This window comes from Lagenorhynchus albirostris, chromosome 7 (assembly GCF_949774975.1).
Source record: "Lagenorhynchus albirostris chromosome 7, mLagAlb1.1, whole genome shotgun sequence".
NCBI lineage: Eukaryota > Metazoa > Chordata > Mammalia > Artiodactyla > Delphinidae > Lagenorhynchus > Lagenorhynchus albirostris.
The window spans coordinates 39,008,018-39,029,047 of record NC_083101.1 but is presented as its reverse complement, the minus strand read 5'-3'; the positions used below and the strand labels follow the sequence as shown (position 1 = coordinate 39,029,047).

The 21,030-nt window shown below is 43.3% G+C and overlaps 1 protein-coding gene across 3 annotated transcripts in view; it reads right to left on the bottom strand.

Moving 5' to 3' along the window:
- LOC132523570 (transducin-like enhancer protein 1) overlaps positions 1-21,030 on the bottom strand; it is an 89,220-nt gene that overhangs the window by 60,003 nt on the left and 8,187 nt on the right. For all 3 annotated transcript variants that reach the window (XM_060154943.1, XM_060154944.1, XM_060154945.1), the window contains exon 5: positions 52-114. In XM_060154943.1, coding sequence (XP_060010926.1) covers positions 52-114 — 63 coding nt within the window. The remainder of the gene's footprint in view (positions 1-51; positions 115-21,030) is intronic.

Here is a 21,030-nt window from a genome sequence, read left to right as displayed (position 1 = left end):
AAACAGAGAAGCAACATAATTGCACTTTAACAGCTGAACAGTTTTACTTACTTCCTGAGACAGAAATGGGATGACTTGTGCACAAATCGTATTCAATCTCTTGGCGATTTCAGTCTATAAAGACAAAGCGATATAAATGTTTAGTATATTTCATAATCAGTTCAGAAAGATAAAACTTCATACCCAACATCTGAGTCCTCCACTGCCTCACTCTTGAGGGCATAAAATTGCTTTCCCAGGCTATGTTAGCAATATTTATCTTGAGATAAACAGCAGATATTAATCCCACTTGCGAAGTAAGACATAATCGCACGCGTTATTGGTCACTTAAGAGATAATGGGTAGTTTAATTGAGCTGGAAAATCTACACGGTTTAAGGCTATGTAATCATTTAACCTGGTGGGATTGCAAACCTCTCCGAACACTTATTCAATAACGGCATATCAGGGCACATTCATACAGCAAGTTCATTCAAGCCGGAGTCAGAACCCTGGGGAGCAGGGGCACCGCCAAAGCAGTCTAGCTCTCAAGATAAGGTCTAGAGCAAGTGGAAGAAGACCTCCTTCCCACTTGTCTCAATGCCTGCACAACTGAAAGAGGACGTTAATGTTTGGAAGCCTTCGCTGAGCCTCAAAATTTCAAACAAGCCTAGAAAACACTGCTGAAACAGAACTCAAGTCCAGAGTGACAGTCAAGTCAAGGTATTCTGGCTATCTGTGACGTTTCACCACAATTCCGCATCAAATGCCAGGACCTCACTGACAGGGCCCACGGTTCCACTGAGTTTAGGAAAATGTGTCCTGAGTGTCTGCAGCACGGGCTGCTCTAGAGAAAGTAAGAAAAGTCCCTGCTCAGCTCCAAACGTACAGCAGTCCCTCTACAAGAGGGACAAACTGGCAAAGAAGGGAATGAAGTGTGCTCTGCTCCCAGGCTAGGGTAGGATGCCCACCCCACCTCCAACACCCTCCAGTAATGCAAAGGAGCCCTGCTTTCCTCTAACTCTGAAGAACCAGTTCTGCTTTAAAAAAAGTCATCCGAAGAGTCCCACATAGGCCTTATTTATTTCATCATTTTCTGTCAATGCTTACTAATGCTGCCTCTATTACTGAATTAGGCAATGAAAAGCATTACGAGGAGAAGAAAATTATGAAGCGCAAAATCCATGCCCTTGAGAAAGAGAGAATGGAATAAGTGAGACAAAGTAGAAACCTCAGGAACTGTATAATCAAGTACATAAAAAAGAGCTGCCTTTTGTCCTCTGAGATGATTCCAGTTAACTGAGCAACAAGCCTTTGGTTTTATGGGATTGGATTTAGGCCAACCCAACTCAATTCTCCCTGACCACCAATGAGACAGGGTTACAGACAGTGCCTTGGAAGAAATGTACTGGAAGGGGAAAGGACTGGTATAGAGAACAAACCCATGACCTTGCTTGAACAAGCGGGGCAAACAGATACGTACATGCAAAAAGGGTGCAGCTGTACTAGGTGCAAACACAGAACTGGGTCAGCCCTACCCAGTTCATTTGATCACAGCCACCCACTCAAGCTAACTCAAGGTCATGAAAGCATGGGCGGGCTACCCTTGCCTTTGCAACAGAGTTCTACACTATATATCTGGGTAGATGTAAAGGAGTAGGGATGCCCTCTGTGGACTCTGAGGTCCTTGCTCCCCACTTCCTACCTGCCATACATTCCAGCAGCATTCTGTACTTTTCCCATCTCTAAAATGCCCTTCATGTTTTCCAATTTTAAAAATGACATCCGCTCACTTTGAGCACATACACACAGATGTATACTATATAGAAATATACAAGAAAGTTAAAATAACCCTAAGTCCACCCTCCAGAGATTACCACAGTAACATTCTGGTGATCCTGGGAAGCAGCACCCCAGGCTCTCATTACCTGTGTGCGCACAAGCCCAGAGTGGAGAGAGACACTTGGATACCGAGGGGTCCCAATACGTATACTGCTTTTCCGTAATTTGTTATTTCCACTCAATAAAAACAGATATGAATAAGGACATCATCAATATATCCCACTTGGGCTTCCCTGGTGACGCAGTGGTTGAGAGTCCGCCTGCCGATTCAGGGGACGTGGGTTTGTGCCCCGGTCCGGGAAGATCCCACATGCCGCAGAGCGGCTGGGCCCGTGAGCCATGGCCGCCTAGCCTGCGCGTCCGGAGCCTGTGCTCCGCAACGGGAGAGGCCAGAGGCCCGGGTAACACACACACACACACACACACACACACACACACACACACACACACACACACACACACACACACACACACACACACACACACACACACACACACACACACACACACACACACACACACACACACACACACACACACACACACACTACAAGCAGACGGGTGTCTCAACACTCCCAATATCAGGGGATATTTATGTTTCACCTAATTTTCCACAATTACACACTGTATGTCGAATAACTCTCTCCCTGGATCTCTAAAAGGAATCTCTAGAAGTGAAATCGCTAGGTCAAAGTGTATGCATATTTTAAACTGTAACACATGCTGATAAACTGCCCAGCAGAGAAGCTTACCAATTTACATAATCACCAGTCTATGAGGGTGCCTGCTCCCCGACCCAGTGTCAATACTGGGTTTTGTTAACCTTTTAAAAATCTTTATCCATGTAATAGATTTTAAAATGACCTCATTTTTATTTGCATTACTTGGATTCTTCCTGAAGTTAAACATCTTTTCATATATTGACTGGTCCACTTTATTTTTCCTTTCTCTTTTTTTCTTTTGGTATTTATTCATCCTTGTCTTTTGGTAGTAGTTCTTTCCATATGACAAATACTGACTTTTCCAGTTTTTCCACCTTGTTACCTGTCTTCAACCTTGCTTATGATGGATTTTTTGCTGTGCATAACTTTGTTTTTACGTGGTCAAACTAAAAAATAGTCTTCCTACGTTCCTGGCCTTTGGGTCAGGATTAGAACACCCCCAAATTACAGAAGCCATTCTTAATTTTCTTCTAGTGCTGCTATGGCTGTACTTTCTGCAGTTAATCACTTGACCTACACAGAATTTACTTTAGTTTAAGAAGGAAAGATGATCTCCTCTTTAATTAATAATTATATATGTTATTACATAGAGTGGCTTCAAGGTACAAGTGAACTTGACTGTCAGGGAACAGTTAAGACCTGGTCTGAATGAAAGCAACTTGTAAACCTTTAACATTAAACATTTAATATTAAGAACAAAATAAAAGAAGTACAGATTAAAGCACAGACCATAAAATTGAGTTAGAGTAGCTAAGACTAAAACAGGAGGACCAGGGTTAAAGTTCAAAGCTCAAACTGATGAAGAAACATCAAAAGCCATACCATTTGTCCTGGGAATTCTAAATAAATGGTCTGGAGAAGAAACGGAAATAAGAACAACAGAGAAGGATCTTATCCCAGCTGTCTCCTCCCTCTGCCAGGTCTATAAACCCTAATCTTAAAACTATCCTCTGACAAGTGAGTTTAACTTTGATCATGGAGGCCTGGATTCAAATCTCACCTCTGATTTACCTTAAAATTCTCCAAGCCAGCTATAGAGTACCTACTCCTAGCAGCGTGAGGATGCAACTTATTTCCCTGACGGTGCTTTGGGAGGTCTAAGACATCACCACCACCCCAGCCCTTAAAATAGTCTGGATGGCAGCATAAGAACTGACAGTGATTCTTTAGTATTATCTCTTGCTTCAACACAACGGTATTCTGATAAGAACTTTAATTTAGCACAAATTAACAAGTAGTAGTGTTTTCCACCCGTGCTTCTATTCCTGACCACAGAGTTTACAAGCAGGTTAAACTGTATAGTTGACCCTGCTTAAGCAGGTGTTAAGAAAGTTCTGTAACCTTTTCAGACTGCCTTCTTTCTACCTCTTCCAAAGACTAGACAACTCCAGTGGGGGGAAAAAAAAAAAAAACTGCAGGCTAACTGTATTTCCCACCTGGAATCATTTTCCTGCCCAAAGCTGAAGACGTATTTGGTACCTGCTAACATCATAACGTTTATAAGGAAACTTACCCTGTGCCTGTACTTCTGACACCATGTAAGGCAACAAAACTAAGTCAGCATTCAAGAGCTAGCCCTAAACCAGATTTGTGTGGAAACTTTGTGCCCAGAAACTTAACCAGCTTGGTTAAGGCCCCAGCATCAGGCCTTACTTCAGGGACAGCCACCACCCACTGAGGCAGCAGGAAGCAGGAGTCCAAATTATCTGTCTAGAACCAGCTTTTACTCTCCCTGTCAAGGCCAACTCCCTTCTCACTGACTTGCTTATGGTAACACGGTTGGCCCTCATAATCCAAACACTTGGGTTTGCATCTCAGCACACTAGTATTAGGTGTCCTGAGATAAGTCACTTCAACCACTGAGCCTCAGGTCTCTTATCACCAACCTACTTCAGTGTTTCAGCAGAATCAAGTAAGCTAATATGTAAACTACAGCTGCACTATTACGAAGTGCTTTGCTCTTATCCCAATCCTTCAAGGCCTACCTCAAATCCATGTAGAAGCTGCCTGTCTCCCATAACACCAACAAACAAACTCTAGGCCCTTCAAGATCCTCCAAAGCATTTACCATCATTTGGCAAACTAAGACTTTATGTTTAAAATCACATCTTACGTGAAGCTTCTGGACAGTTTCCTAACAGCTTCCAGCATCAAGTCTTCTCAACATAACAGGGAAGCAGAAGACTCTGGCTGAACGCTTTGATACAGCTCCTCGCTGAACCCTCCCCGCCAAAACTGACCAGAGGGTACACATTCCACATGGGGGACTTTCAAAGGAATGCCTCGCTGAACCAAAACGGAATCCCCATACACCCTAAACTCAATGACCAAGATGTAACCACAAAAACCGTTCCTAACCAGTGTCAGAATAAAGCTCCGTTTATAGTAAGAAATTGCGTCTTAGTAGGTACAAGATTCAGGTACGTGTATATTTTAACTGAGTTAAATAGGCCAAATATCTCCAAGGCCGGCAATGAACCAAACCCTGGTACATGTTGCAGAGCTCTTAAACTGAAGACGTGTTCTTCTGAGCACCTGAACTTCAGTTTTTAGACTTCATGATTCCTAAAAGCTCGGCTTTCCACCTTTTCATACTCCTCCCACCTCATCTAATTTCCAGACTGAAGAGCCAGCCTGCTCCCCAACGGCTGCCTACTTCTCCACTACACACAGAGTAATACATAATGAAGGTTGTTGTAGGCTGGAAGCAGGGCGAGGACTGCTTAAGAGTAACTGCCCATGGGTCTCAAAGCAACACAATGGCACCTGGCCCAAAGTCAGCTTACGGAGGGGAAACTCCACCACCATTAAATTGCAAATTGATGGATCATAAAAAATGCCGCTTATGCTGAGGGCTGGCAAACTGATCTTTCTGTTTCCTCAAACCAAGCAGGAGGCCAAGAGAAAAACACAGTGGAGAGCTGGTAAGAAGTGCCTGGCAACAGATAAACAGGCAAGAACATGAAAACAAAGCGCACAAAAGGAAATAGATAATCTCTAAATCCCTTCTGACGAGAAGGTTCAGAGTCTGTGAAATGACAGCCTTCAATACAGAAAAATGTTCAACCTCACCAGCAACCAAATAAAATGCAAATGTTGTTGTAAGTAAAGTGGGTCATTCTGCGCCAGTTAAGTTAGTTTATTAAAAATAAATTAATGAAATCCAACGATGATGAGTCTTCTGGGAAACTGGAGCAATCACACATTACTGATGACAGAGTAAATTGGTACAGTTGTCTTGGAAAGCAACCGGGCAATGTGTTTCAAGTGCATGAAATTATTCAAACCTTTTGGTAAGGCTTCCCACAGCTAAAAATTTATCATAAGGAAATAGTTCAAATGAAAAGCATTCCATGCATGAAGCTGCTCACTGCAGCACGAGTTTCAAAGCAAAAGAGGAAAAGTCAGGTAAAAATATAACAGTCGTTCAACACGTCACAACCATCTGCAGCTTTTTAAAAACTTAACATTTGCCCTCCTGATAAATCAGTTGTCTAGTACTAGGAGAAAGGGTTAAATACACGACATCAACCCAAAGCCAAGGCAAGTAACCATTTTAAAGTCATGTTTATGATAATGATGCTTAAATGGCCAACACATTTACTAGATGAAGCAGGAGGGGAAGAACAAAGCTGTGCTGTTAGTGTGACTGTTTTTTGTTTGTTTTACAACATATGCATGTGGCCAAGCGCTGTAATTTGATACCCCAAATAAAACCAGTGATTATCCTGCTGTAGCCGGGTTATCAGTGCCATTTTCCCCCCTCCAGTGACCTTGTAGATGCCGCCCTTGATTTATCGTTTGGATGTATTATTAAACAGGGAAGGGAGCAAAGGGTGATCAGGCCCACCACTCCTGTGATTGACCCTGGCACTGAGTCACAAGGATGCTGGCAAACCCTGAAACCCTTTGGGTGCCCGGCCCTCTAACAATCTTCATGTCACATACGGAGAAGTCAATGCCTAAAGGAAATGATTTGCCCAGGATCATAAAGATTAAAAGCCACGTTGCTGCCTAGTCCTTTCTCCAGGAAGCAGAAGTGGGAAATTGGAACATACTCTAGACCAGAAACAAAGCTGATGTACTCAGCCTTGTTTGCAAAGCAATACAGCCCTAACAGGACCACAGCAGTACAAGGCCAAGGCCATGTCATCGCTCAGCCAACAACGGTACTACAACAAGTGGCCCCAGTCTGTCACTGACAGGGTCACTGTACTCCTGCTGTCTTTGGCAGAAGTACAGTGCAAGGCAAAGTAGGCATTTCACAAGGAGCCACAGTTATAAATTGCAAACCTTAAATAAACAAGTAGCAGCCGAACTGCACTTTTGTCCTCCCCTTCGCAGGCAAAGAGAATTAGTGCCTCAGGCCTAACATCAGACAACCTGGCCCACCAATAAAGCAAAATCCACAAAAACACATCCTCAAGTACATCTCTATTTCCTGAAGATGACATCTGATGTGCCTAAAGAAAATTCAAGGTGTTTGACTAAAACTGCATACCCAAAATGATATACGCAAAACTCTGCAAATAAACTTCCAATACTCCCCCCACCCCTTTACAGGAGGGGGAAAGGCTTCTTGGCCTAGAGACCTCCTTCAGAACACTGGCGAGTCACCAGACCATCTCCCATCCTAGCACCATGCTTCACCAGCACACTCATGAAAAGCGAATTTTATCTGAAGTTCTAATGCATCAGAGTAGCTCTGTTTAAAATATAATGACGTCGATAAATGACTAACCACAATTTGGGGGAAATCCAAATGAAAAGGACTTGGGGTCTCTAAGCTGATGACATAATGGTTATGAGGTTATCGGCGGTTTTCAAACATAAGAATGCATCAGGATCACCTGAAAGTCTTGGTAAAACATAGACAGCTGGGCCCACGCCTAGAGTTTCTCAGCCAGGAGGTCTGGGGCCCCAGCATCTGTATTTCTAACAAGGCCCCAGGTGCTCTGCAGCTTGTTGGACTAGGGACCACACTTTGAGAACAGTGCCAATGAATAACCATGACAGCGGCAGCATCTACTGCTTAGTACACACCAGCTCCAATTACATCCAGGGTCTAAGCGTCAGTCAGCGTAGGTGCCCTTGGAGACTGGACCAGAAGGTTAAAATAACTCACCTAGGTCAGAAACAGGAGGGGAGGTCAGGCCTGCCTTTCTCCAAAGCCTTGCCACAGTGAGAGATGACTGCCTTTCTCCACACTTCTTTTTGTTTTGTTTTTTTGCAGTCCGCGGGCCTCTCACTGTTGTGGCATCTCCCGTTGCGGAGCACAGGCTCCGGACGCGCAGGCTCAGCGGCCATGGTTCATGGGCCCAGCCGCTCCACGCATGTGGGATCTTCCGGACCGGGGCACGAAACCGTGTCCCCTGCATCGGCAGGCAGACTCTCAACCACTGCGCCATCAGGGAAGCCCTTTTTTTATTTTTTTAACATCTTTATTGGAGTATAATTGCTTTACAATGGTGTTAGTTTCTGCTTTATAACAAAGTGATGAATCAGTTATACATATACATATGTTCCCATATATCTTCCCTCTTGCGTCTCCCTCCCTCCCACCCTCCCTATCCCACCCCTGTAGCTGGTCACAAAGCACCGAGCTGATCTCCCTGTGCTATGCGGCTGCTTCCCACTAGCTATCTATTTTACGTTTGGTAGTGTATATATGTCCATGCCACTCTCTCACTTTGTCCCAGCTTACCCTTCCCCCTCCCATATCCTCAAGTCCATTCTCTAGTAGGTCTGTATCTTTATTCCCATCTTACCCCTAGGTTCTTTATGACATTTTTTTCTTAGATTCCATATGTATGTGTTAGCATATGGTATTTGTCTTTCTCTTTCTGACTTACTTCACGCTGTATGACAGACTCTAGGTCCATCCACCTCACTACAAATAACTCAATTTCATTTCTTTTTATGGCTGAGTAATATTCCATTGTATATATGTGCCACATCTTCTTTATCCATTCATCCGATGATGGGCACTTAGGTTGCTTCCATCTCCTGGCTATTGTCAATAGAGCTGCAATGAACATTTTGGTACATGACTCTTTTTGAATTATAGTTTTCTCAGGGGATATGCCCAGTAGTGGGATTGCTGGGTCATATGGTAGTTCTATTTATAGTTTTTTAAGGAACCTCCATACTGTTCTCCATAGTGGCTGTACCAATTCACATTCCCACCAGCAGTGCAAGAGTGTTCCCTTTTCTCCACACCCTCTCCAGCATTTACTGTTTCTAGATTTTTTGATGATGGCCATTCTGACTGGTGTGAGATGATATCTCATTGTAGTTTTGATTTGCATTTCTCTAATGATTAAGGATGTTGAGCATTCTTTCATGTGTTTGTTGGCAATCTGTATATCTTCTTTGGAGAAATGTGTATTTAGGTCTTCTGCCCATTTTTGGATTGGGTTGTTTGTTTTTTTGTTATCGAGCTGCATGTAAATTTTGGAAATTAATCCTTTGTCAGTTGCTTCATTTGCAAATATTTTTTCCCATTCTGAGGGTTGTCTTTTGGTCTTGTTTATGGTTTCCTTTGCTGTGCAAAAGCTTTGAAGTTTCATTAGGTCCCATTTGTTTATTTTTGTTTTTATTTCCATTTCCCTAGGAGGTGGGTCAAAAAGGATCTTGCTGTGATTTATGTCCTAGAGTGTTCTGCCTATGTTTTCCTCTAAGAGTTTGATAGTTTCTGGCCTTACATTTAGGTCTTTAATCCATTTTGAGCTTATTTTTGTGTATGGTGTTAGGGAGTGTTCTAATCTCATACTTTTACATGTACCTCCACACATTTTTACAAAACAAAACCAAGGCAAGAACACAAACTGGGGCTGGAGGAACCCATCTGATTACTGTGGGAAACCTCAAACAATATTCATTCAAATGAGTCCACCTGTGGCAATGTAATCTTGCCCCTTCTTCAACCTGATGATTAAAGCAAAACAAAGAGTACCAGATGACAGAACCCCATCAGTGGCTCAATTAATCAGAACACAAGTCGCCAATTATGGGCAGATCCTAACTTTTATGTTCCGTCTCCCCCCTCATTTGGCAGCTCCTGCAAGCAAGCATTCTAAACCCCAGCCCTTTCCAAAGGGGCACAGACTCTCTCCTTTCACTGCTCACCTTTCACACTCACAGCTTCTCTCCAAACAAGAAGGGGTTAAAATAAAGGGAAAGAATAACCTGCTGAAGGCTGCCGAGGCGAGATAGCAACACTAGAGGCGAGATAGCAACACTAATTGCTCCCGTACTCCGGCTCCTCGAGAGGCAGATTGCAAGGGCTCGCATCTCCAGAGAAAGCTCTGGGATCTTCGCAGCAGCTCTCAGCAGAGCAACTCAAGTGCCCTTAATTGTTTATGTTCTTAATGCAGAGCCTCTTGAATGCATTCATTTTTAATAGCAGGCTTGAGTGTGGGGCCCATCAAAGAATGACAAAGCAACTCTATTCACTGGTCCTCCTTCCTGCAATGACGGTCTTCTGATTTATTTGCAAATGACAAGCTTGGCAGGCTCCACTTGAGGGCTGCCGTCTTTTTTTTTTTTTTTAAGAATTCAGTTGCATTTTCCATGATGAAGTTGAGTCTGCAACACTGTGTATTTGTGTAAATTCTTCCTCCTTCAGTTCCTTCTAATTAATGACTTAAATGTTTTGACCCAACTGTTGCCAAGCAGTGCATTTGGGCTTCACTTTGTCATTCTGGTAAAGATGCATCCTTGACAAAAGCATCGCAGCTGTTTCAGTGCCTGAACAGCACATTTCCATCATTCAGAAACCCTTGTTATGGAGTTCAGAAAGTGCTGTTCACAGGAAATTGTAATGACTTGTCCCATGATGGAAAAAGACAGCATTCGGTGGTGTCAAAGGAAAATGCACTCTTGTGCACCACAAGAAGGGTTTCAAGACAAACGCCACGGGGTGAATCACGGAACGCTACCGTGAAGTCACCACCTATTGTTCTGGGAATGGAAAGAGAGCAAGCCTACACCTTTCACCTTCTTCACAGGTCTTAGTCATTAGGGAGCTCATGAGAAATTAGATAATATCATAGAGTAGCAGGAAGATCAGTGGGAGGAAGAGCCAGCTACATCATCATGGCATGAAGGCTAAAATTACAATTACGAAAATAAAATATGCCTATGTAAAGACAAAGACTGCACGGGAATATGCAAAAACCAAGTCGCCTCGGAAAACCAGGTTTATGAGAATGGTCTTTATTCAGAACTTGGAATGTTATTTTCCTCGCAATAACACTTAAACCCTTTCCTTTTCATCATGGCAATCTTTTAGGCCTGTGTAACCCGTCTTTGGTTGGTACTGACTTCCAAGGGTCTGTGTCACTATGTCCCTGACTTCCATCATGACAAAGCAAACACCCAGTGCCCACAACTATAAAGCACAATTTATCATTAGCTTTAGCACTTCTCATCATCCCCTTCCCCACATCTTGTTTGGAAATCACTGAATAAGCAGTTTGGTGTGAATGTTTCCCTAACAGGTTGGAATCTTTAGCCAATCTAGAGAGTGGGAAAGGAATTTCCTGCCTTAGGTGACCATGGGACCGTGGTTCCCTAATTTTAAAAACATGCTACAGCTGAATGACCCACACACATGAAGGACGGCTGCCACTCTTCTTCCAGAGCAACTTCGTAGGGAAAGCAGCTACTCCGTCAAGAGGCCGATGCCATCAAAGCCGTGTGGCCTGGCAGCAGAACGGCCCCAAGTTAGACAGACGTGTGTGTGTGCATGCGTTGCTAAGGCCGTCTGAGTCCCAGACTCAGTCTCAGTTGGGAAGCCCCATCCCTGGGCCTTCTTCCTCACAGGCTGAGCTGCTGGAGAGGTGGTCCTTTGGGAAGGAAGGCAAGGTTCCTGGCATTCCAAGTGGAAACCTAGGATTCTCTTTTCAATCAACACCATGTGCCAAGAAACCTGCGAAGCTCCAGAATGCAATTTACCCCCCAGCGTGGCCAGAAGATGCATTTGAAGGGAGGGGGCTCTACTGCAAACTGGGAATCGGCCTCTGCCTCAAGAACAGTGCTCTGCTGAACCCAGCAAGTGCCAGAGGGGCATCAAAGGCTGGCAGCCACTGAGGCAGAGACAGAACTTGTGCGCAGCGAAGTCAACAGTGGAAAAAAAATATATTTTCTCAAAAACACCTTAGGGGGCTTCCCTGGTGGTGCAGTGGTTGAGAATCTGCCTGCTAACGCAGGGGACACGGGTTTGAGCCCTGGTCTGGGAGGATCCCACATGCCGCAAAGCAGCTAGGCCCGTGGACCACAACTACTGAGCCTGCGCGTCTGGAGCCTGTGCTCCGCAACAAGAGAGGCCGCGAGGGTGAGAGGCCCGCGCACAGCGATGAAGAGTGGCCCCCGCTTGCCACAACTAGAGAAAGCCCACGCACAGAAACGAAGACCCAACACCGCAAAAATAAATAAATTAATTAATAAACTCCTACCCCCAACATCTTCTTTAAAAAACATCTTAGGATCATAACTGAAATGGAATCTGGGAGGCTGGAGAAAATTTTCAAAGCATACCCTTTTGGAAAAGTTTTAAGTATTTACAAGATGGTAAGTACAAGGATACTAGACAACAGACTTCATGAATGCATTCAAAAGTCACAGAATATTAACTCAGCCAGCTATGCAGGTGGAGGTAAGGAGAAATATTTTAAATACAAATTAATTCTTTTTTTTTTTTTCCTTTGGTCGCCCCGTATGGCATGCTGGACCTTAGTTCCCTGACCAGGGATCCAACCTGCACCCCTGCATTGGAAGCATGGAGTCTTAACCCCTGGATCACCAGGGAAGTCCCCACAAATTAACTCTTAAAAAAACAAAATAAACTGATCATCACAACACGATACAATCCACAGAGAAATCTAAGCAAGAGAAAAATAATCATCATTTCTCCAAGATAACAATCAAGCTAAGTTCAGGAAAACAAAGTGTGCACTATGAGGATAATTTACTCAGGGTCACTTGGATTGACCAGGAGTATACATAATGAAAAGTATATAAAGAAAAACCCCCTTACGACCAATCATATCAACTTGTAATTTTTTTTTTAATTTTTGTATTTTATTTATTTATTTTTGGCTGCATTGAGTCTTCGTTGCTGCGCACAGGTTTTTCTCTAGTTGCGGTGAGCGGGAGCTACTCTTTTTTGTGGTGTACGGGCTTCTCACTGCGGTGGCTTCTCTTGTTGTGGAGCACGGGCTCTAGGTGCATGGGCTTCAGTAGCTGCGGCACGTGGGCTCAGCAGTTGTGGCTCATAGGCTTAGTTGCTCCGTGGCATGTGGGATCTTCCTGGACCAGGGACTGAACCCATGTCCTCTGCATTGGCAGGCGGATTCTTAACCACTGCACCACAAGGGAAGTCCCTCAACTTGTAATTTTTAAATGATACAGTGTTATAACGTGTTGTCTAAGATTTACTGGGGAAGCATTAAACAAGAAGGGATAAAAGAACACTGGGTCAGGCTTTCCTGGTGGCACAGCGGTTAAAAGTCTTCCTGCCAATGCAGGGGATACAGGTTCAAGCCCTGGTCCAGGAAGATCCCACATGCCACGGAGTAACTGGGCCCGTGCGCCACAACTACTGAGACTGTGCTCTAGAGCCCGCGAGCCACAACTACTGAAGCCCGCGTGCCTAGCACCCGTGCTCCGCAACAAGAGAAGCCACCGCAACGAGAAGCCCGCGCACTGCAACGAAGAGTAACCCCTGCTCGCCGCAACTAGAGAAAGCCCGCGTGCAGCAACGAAGACCCAACACAGCCAAAAATAAAAGAATTTATAAATAAATAAATTTTAAAAAAGAACATTGGGTCACGGAAGTGAGAACAATTTCTAAACCAGGGGCCACCAGAAGTTATCACTCCTATCACTCACCAGTTATTTTACAAGTGGACAAATCAATTTCTGTGCTTGTGTGTGTTTTTAGAAAGCATCCTAGATATTCTCCCATTAATTATGTGGGTTCAGGACATGTCAATTCTTGTTTCCCAGAGCACAAGAAACCAAATTTAACCCACATATTGTGTTACACTGGTCTGCACTCGTGTGGTTCCCACAGGGCTGGGCTGGCTCAATAATGTCGACCTCCTTCTGGAAGAACAGAATAGACTTCCTGCCATTTGGACTGTGAAACACAGTAATCCACCAGGAATAAAGGTCAATGTTGCACTTTTGGTCATTACTGAATCATTTGAGATGATCTGCGGTGAGGATGAGAGGAAAATCGAAGGCTGTGAGAACGCTGCAAATGGCTTGACCTCAGACCAATTTCCATCTCCATCTGTCTAATAGACATGTGGATAAAAAGCCTCCCTCCTTCTGGGCTACTCGGCTGTTTTCAAATCCGCAGCACAAGCCAGGAACCAGTTAAACAATACATTAATAAGGGGAAATAACCTTCTAAGCCCCAGACTGACACTTACTCAGGTTTTAGGTCATCAGCTCAAGTTTGGAAAGTAATTTTCCAGTCTGCAAGCAGTACTGCAAAGCAGAAATTTTAACGAATACGGAGAATCATCTGCAGAGCTGGGGCATGTGCCAGAAATCTCCTTATTTGTACATGCAAATATATGCATGCTTACACCTCCACCCCCCCACCAAAAGACATCCACACGATTTCTATTACGTCTGCTAACACACACACAAAGGGGAACAGCAGTTCCAAAAACTGCGCTGCTGCAAAATAAGTCTTTTTTTCCAAGTGTCCAATTAATGCTGCTTAATCCTTATTAAGGCATTTCAATCCTTAAATACAAAATATTCCTGGGAACCCAGAGCCCAATTATCATTTAAGCAGTGGAATAAATGTTAATATCCTAACTTTACACTAATACTCCCCTTTACCGGTGAGGCCAAGCTCCTTTTTTGAAGGTAATGGCTGCACCATATATAAGTTGAGGCCCCCACAGTATATCAATGTCAAACAACATCGTGTCAAGCTAAGATTCAATTCAGGTAAGTGCCACTGCCAAATTTTCTTGTTCCCAGACGGGCTTTAAGATTATTTTATTGCTTAAAATTTAATTTGTTCCAACTCGTGTCTCCATGACAACGTTGGCTAACCCTGCAAATCATTTGGGTAATTGGATATCTTATCTTTCTATTGCTCTCAAATCGAATGATTCTGCTAGAATTGTAACAGCCAATCAAATTTACAGTCCTCCTGAGTAATAGACTTGGAAAAGTAGCCACATTCATCTCCTCTTTACAGCCATATCAACCAGTATGCAACACACAGTAGAATCTGGTCTTCAAACTGTACTCCAAAGTATAAGTGGTGTCAATACCAATATTCTCACTGTGCAAACTCTACTCAAAAGCCCCCTTTTATACTATTTTAATTTGAGAAGGAACAATTGGTGCTCATTCCATATAAACCTTGATCAATTTCAGTACTTTGAGGGAAACTGACAAGAATAATTCTGCATGCTAATCAGAAAAAATAATAATAAAATAAAAACCACAGCATTTTGGGGTTATTTGCCCTTATGATAAAATCATGAGCAAAACAATGGCTGCACAAGATGACAGTAGTACACCAACACTGATTTGCCTGGGGCTCTTTTAGGTGGGTAAAGCTACATCTGATACATTGTAAGAAATAAGAATGAACACAGATTTAGCAACCAGTTCAAAATCTCTGCACCCTTAGAGAAATCCACAGTTGAAATGTGACACCCCCTTACTATTTCATTTAATTCATGAGTATCACAGCATCCAGGGCAGTCAATTATGAAATACAGATTTCTTATAAGATTTCAAAGTCAGCAGTTCCGCTCTTGAGTTAGTGGTATGATTTTGGCCTTTGGTCAGCTAAAAAGTACAGAAGTTGGACACATTTCAGTGGTCCAATTCCAATCTCCTCAGTAGCTGTGCAAAGAGATTTGCTCCGCGGGAGCTCAGGGCCCAGGCACTGTAAGAGAGCCAGCCGGGTTACAAAAGGAAAAGGCTCTGGAACCCAGGCCAACTGGCAGGCCGAAGGGGTTGTCAAGAACCTCGTGCTTCCCGTACAGACACTCAGAGGACTTCAGGACTCAAGCTAAACACAAACAGACGCAACGTGGAGCTTCTCAGCACACCGATGTCAGCAGGCAGCCGAGCTTTCAAGCAAGTGTGAGAGCAGGTATTGGCAGGTATTGTCGACTGTGTCCTCTTTTATCCCAAATACTTACAAAAAGTTGCTACTGCATCATGCTTGGCAATAAGAGTCAACAGCCTAAACTCCCAGTCTGTCTAATCCCAATGGCCCTGGCTTTTCTCCCTCCTGTGTTTTCCCTGCTTCCTCAAATATTAGCACATAAGCAGCAGCTGTGAATTGACAGTCCACAGAAATCTCAAGCCCACGTAGTACCTGGAGAATACTGCAACACAATTATCTACTCAAACTTCTGCACGCACTTAACAAGTTTTCATAGCCAAAATAAAACTATACATATGTATACATCATCAAGGCGCACAATTTTTTTTTCTCCAACAAAGCAACAACTCGGTCATGTAATTCACACACACATACACACACACACACACACACACACACACACACACACACACCCCTTTTTTTTCAAGATGACAAAACTCTCTTCAAATTCAAACTTGGATTTTCCACATTTCATTAAAAATAAAAAAATCAGAAACGCACCTCCCAGCCTTTATTTTGCCAAAACTCACTTCAATAAAATGAACCAAATCCTCTTTGTTGTTCATCCATCCCCTTAAATGAAAAAACTCAACACAAGGCTATTCTCACTGGTAGTCGTATTAACTTAAGGCTGTTGCCTTCCAAGGGTACATTTTGCTGTTTGGCTTAAATAAGGCATCTTAATTCCTCTGGATTCTTTAGACAACAGAGATTGCCAATAGGAACCTAAAAAGAAGTCTCCTTTGGAGCTTAGAGATAAATGCTTCTGATCTGAGAATAAAAAAACTTTGTAATTGAGGAGAAATAATGAAAAGTGAACAGTTCAGATGCAGGAAGGAAGGAAACTGGGCTTGGAAAAACAAGATGGAATCATGGCCTAGAATTCCAAGGGCAGGGTACAGTTTTAAAGGGACAATAATAGATTTAGGTAACAGATTTTGAGAACAGCTGTCCTGAGAGTGCCCAAGTGCCAGACTCCTGCACACAGAAACTCACTCAATCCTGATAACTACCCTATCCAATAGGTGCTACTGTCATCCCCTAACCTTCTAGCCCAGTGGTCCCCAACCTTTTTGGCACCAGGGACTGCTACTGTGGAAGACAATTTTTCACAGACTGGGGGGCGGGCGGGATGATTCAGGTGATAGTGCGAGCGACGGGGAGTGGCAGATGAAGCTTTGCTTCGCTTGCTCCCCCGCCACTCACCTGCTGCTGTGCGGCCCGGATCCTAACAGACCTCGGACGGCTAATGGACCCCCGTTCTAGCCTGTTCTTTCTTTGTAAGGAGGAATAATTAGTATCCAAGGGAGACTGGAGGGATTTACAGAGAGCTCCTACAGTACAGTTCCTAGGGCACAAGGAGCTCAATGGATGGAGCTATGACTACTTACTCTAATGTCCCAAATAAGCTTACTCTACAATAAACCCAGGAAGCTGACTTTTGAAAGCCAAACTGCTGAAATAGACAACTGTCTGAGAACCGAGCGGGCACCTGTAGCTGTAGGCTGCGTGGGCACTGGACACCCTTCCTCCATCCCGGTGGCCCATCCATTATTCTCTCCATACCAGACCAAGATGCAGATCAATGTTAAGACCCCCTTTCCTAAACTGAGAGCGACCTTTTTATTTTCACTCGCTAATCCATAGAAGCCTTTCAAGTGGCACAAATAAAGGCGGCTGCATTTTGTTCTCTAAATCAATTTTCTCCCCAGCCATCAACTAGATGTTCCTGCACAGAGAAAGAACAGCCCTTCCCTTCTAATTCAAAAATCCATACTGCCATTGCCCTTGCAAACTGCTAAACAAGCAGTATCGGCAAGTCACTTGTGTTCTGTAATATATTTACTGCAAATCCCAATGGCTCGCCTCCTAATGCAGTTTTCTATTGTGTCTGTGCGTGTCAATACACTGGCCGGTCACCTTACTTGTAAGAGGCTCTGCCCGACTGTTTACTCAAGGCATCAAGAGGGCGCCAAGGACAGACAAAGGCTGCGCTCCTGGAGGCCCTAGCCTTGGAGAGCCTCCTCCACATGCTGGGGTCCTCAAAGAGGTTTTGTTTTCTGGTACTTCACACCCCTATTCCACCCACGGCCTCTGAGGCCAACCTAAATTCTCCACCAGGACAGCTTCCATCCACACAGAGTTCAAAATCAGAGTCCTTTTGCACAATCACTTCCTGGTTTCCCACCTATAAACACTAAAGCTGTTTCCCCAGTGAATATGCTGATCACATCTTAAAGGGGCGTCATCAAAGGCCAAAAGGTACAAGGGCTTGGGAAGGGGAATCTGGCTTTTCTGTTTAAGTACAAACCTCTGCATTCAGGTGACAGCTGAAAAGCAACCACCCTGACACCACATAATGGTGCATCATCTAATACAACCACGCCAAGAACGAAAAGGCAAGTTAACAAGGAAAATGTTATAATATGCTATGAACACCTGTTCAGATGGAATTCTTCAAGTGTACCTGAGAAACTCCCACTTTCATGTGCATCAGTCTCAAATGGAGCTGGCTGCTAAAGAAAGGCTTGAATTATCTATTTATCTTTCGGGTGAGGGGAGGGCAAAAGCTATATGCAAGATACGTGACAGGCAGATGTTACAAAAAACGTTACCTTATAGACTCCTGGTATCAAATAGGTGGGTATAATACAGGGTGTTCACTGTACTCTCTCTCCTTTTCTGTATAGTTGAAATTCTTCATAACAAAAGTGTTTGGGGCGGGGGGAGGGACTCTGTAAAGACTTTTAAGTAAATAATCAGTGGGTATAATCATTATTATTAAGAAACCTGGTGACTAAGTCAAGTCTAATGCCTTGGAGAAGCGTGTAATGCAACTTATCCACAGCTCTATTAGTGGCTGTGGTCACCCTTAGGAGATGAGCAGTGGTTCCCAGGGCGGTGATGCGTGCACACATTCACGGAAACCCAGGCCTCAGAAACATGCTACTTTTGTTTTCTCTCTCTCTCTCTTTTTTTTTTTTTACTACAAACCCAAATATATTACCATAATTAAACTCCCCATTAAGAAGCCTCAGCGGATATTTGACTATAAATCACTTTTCCAAAAGAAAAACAACTGAGCAAAAGTGCCTGGATGAGATTAGAACTGTAATCCGATAAAACATCTAGTGAAACCAAACATTTCATTCTTAATTTTAGCATAAGGAGCCACACTGGTACTGCAGATCCAAGTTTTTAATCTGGATTCCAAGGACTTGCTGAAAGATCTTAAGATGTCCACAAACAGCCAAAATTGTTGGGCAAAGCTATCTTGTGTATTAAAAGGTGTACTTTTTTTTGCCAAGCAGCTTTCACCTGATTTTCGTACGGGTTCAGGATCCAAAACAGTGACAACTACCGCTCTACCTAAGGGGCACATTAAATGCTACTTGAATGCCTACTCGAACTCACTGGGAAGGGAAGATGCAAGTCTCAAATTCAAGCCTCAAGCAGACTGCAACACAGCTGGAATAACAGAAAAAGGCACATGAAAAAACAATACTACAAAAGTCAGAGCAACAATAAGCGATGTGACAGCCTCCTGTTGGAGCAGCCATGGAAGACCTTGAAGTAAACAGGCAGCGTTGGTATTTGAACTAGACCTTGAAGGATACTGAAGGAGGCCATGTGAAGTTTGACAAAATAGCCTGGACTTTTAGGAAAACAGAAAAACACAAAACATATTTTAGGTATGAAGGAGGGACCCATCTGGCTGGATTAAAGGGCCTGGGGGGAAGAGGACAGAGGTAACCAAGTAAGACTGGCAGAGACAATAACCAGAGGCAGATACACAAGGCTGTGAGTGATGGGCAAAGAGGCAATTACCGGAGTGGGAAGTCAAAATCAGAAAAAAACAGGCATACCTAGGAGGCCAAAAGACCCATGCCCCTAAAGGAATTCTGCATTCACCACCTTAAAGGTGTTCCCTTCCAGGGCGAGCGTTCCAAGGCTGTTTAAAATGTGGGCTACTGGTCTTGACCGTGGAGTGGGAGTGTCCCAGGGGCCACTCTGGACAAGCCAATAGGGAGCACTGAGAATATAAGAACTTTGATTTTAACCCCTTCATTTAAAATTTCCATGTATTATACATGTATACAACATACTAGTACAGTAACATATTTATAGAACTTATAAATTATAAGTAAACAAGTCTGGGGATATGTTTTTAAACTTTTTACTGACAGGCTGCACAAAATACTGCAGATTAATAAACTAGTTAGATCAGCAATGACACTAATATCAAACCCAGTCCAGTGAATTCCCTGGCTGTCCAGTGGTTAGGGCTCCACACTTTCACTGCTGAGGGCATGGGTTCAATCCCTGGCTGGGGAACTAAGATTCTGTAAGCTGTGCGGTGCAGCCAAAACAAAACAAAACAAACCAAAACAAAGAACCCGGTCTAGTACCACATGTATTTCAGCGGTTTAACAAACTGCATGAGTTGGACACACAAGTTCAAATGTACCTACATTCTCAAAGACAACTGATTCTGCTTTATCAAGTGAATAATGATTATCTAATGAGTATCTATTGGAAATAGGTGCACTACCCTTCCGGCGTGCACAGCAATGTACACCTACCACACTTAATAGTAGTTTTTCTCTATTCGGCAGATGAAAAAATCGATTCAACGCACAGAATTCTTCTAGCTTATTTTTTCCTTATACCCAAAATAAGCTTCACACTACCCTTTTCTCACGAACATATTTTGTGGTCAAAGATGACTAAGTAGCAAATAATACTACTAGAAAAACTAAAAAAATGTGTTTGTTATACTTAGTATGAAAACATGCTGGGGAAGGGGGGTAAACGATGTTCTCATAGTTATGACTGTATGTTGCTTCAAAGCAGACAAACAGAATTAAAAACTTAGTAGTTACTAAAAATTGAAATGCAAAATAATGAAATACAGACTTGTGTGAAATCACAGGTTAAAACTTTCTGTCAACGTTTCTTGGAGTTTCACAAAAAGTGTTATGGTGACTGGGTGCTCTATAAACTGAGCAGTTCTGTAATCATGGTGGTTTTTCAAACAATTTTAGAGACCATTTTTTCTTTAACCAAGTGAATGGTAACATATGAATCTCTTAACTTATGTTAAAATTTTGGTAATCTTTTTTCATTTTTCTGATCAAACCATGCCTCAGAAAAAAATTAGAAAATCTCTCCCACACCTGAAGGCCCACGCCTACACCCACACCCCCCCCACAAACACAGACTCTACTTCAAACATCAAAGCCACGTTCATGGAACAATCCTACGGCACACTTCTCACTACAGAACTCACCGATCCCATCAGCAAACACTATGCTGAAGCTATAAATGCCTA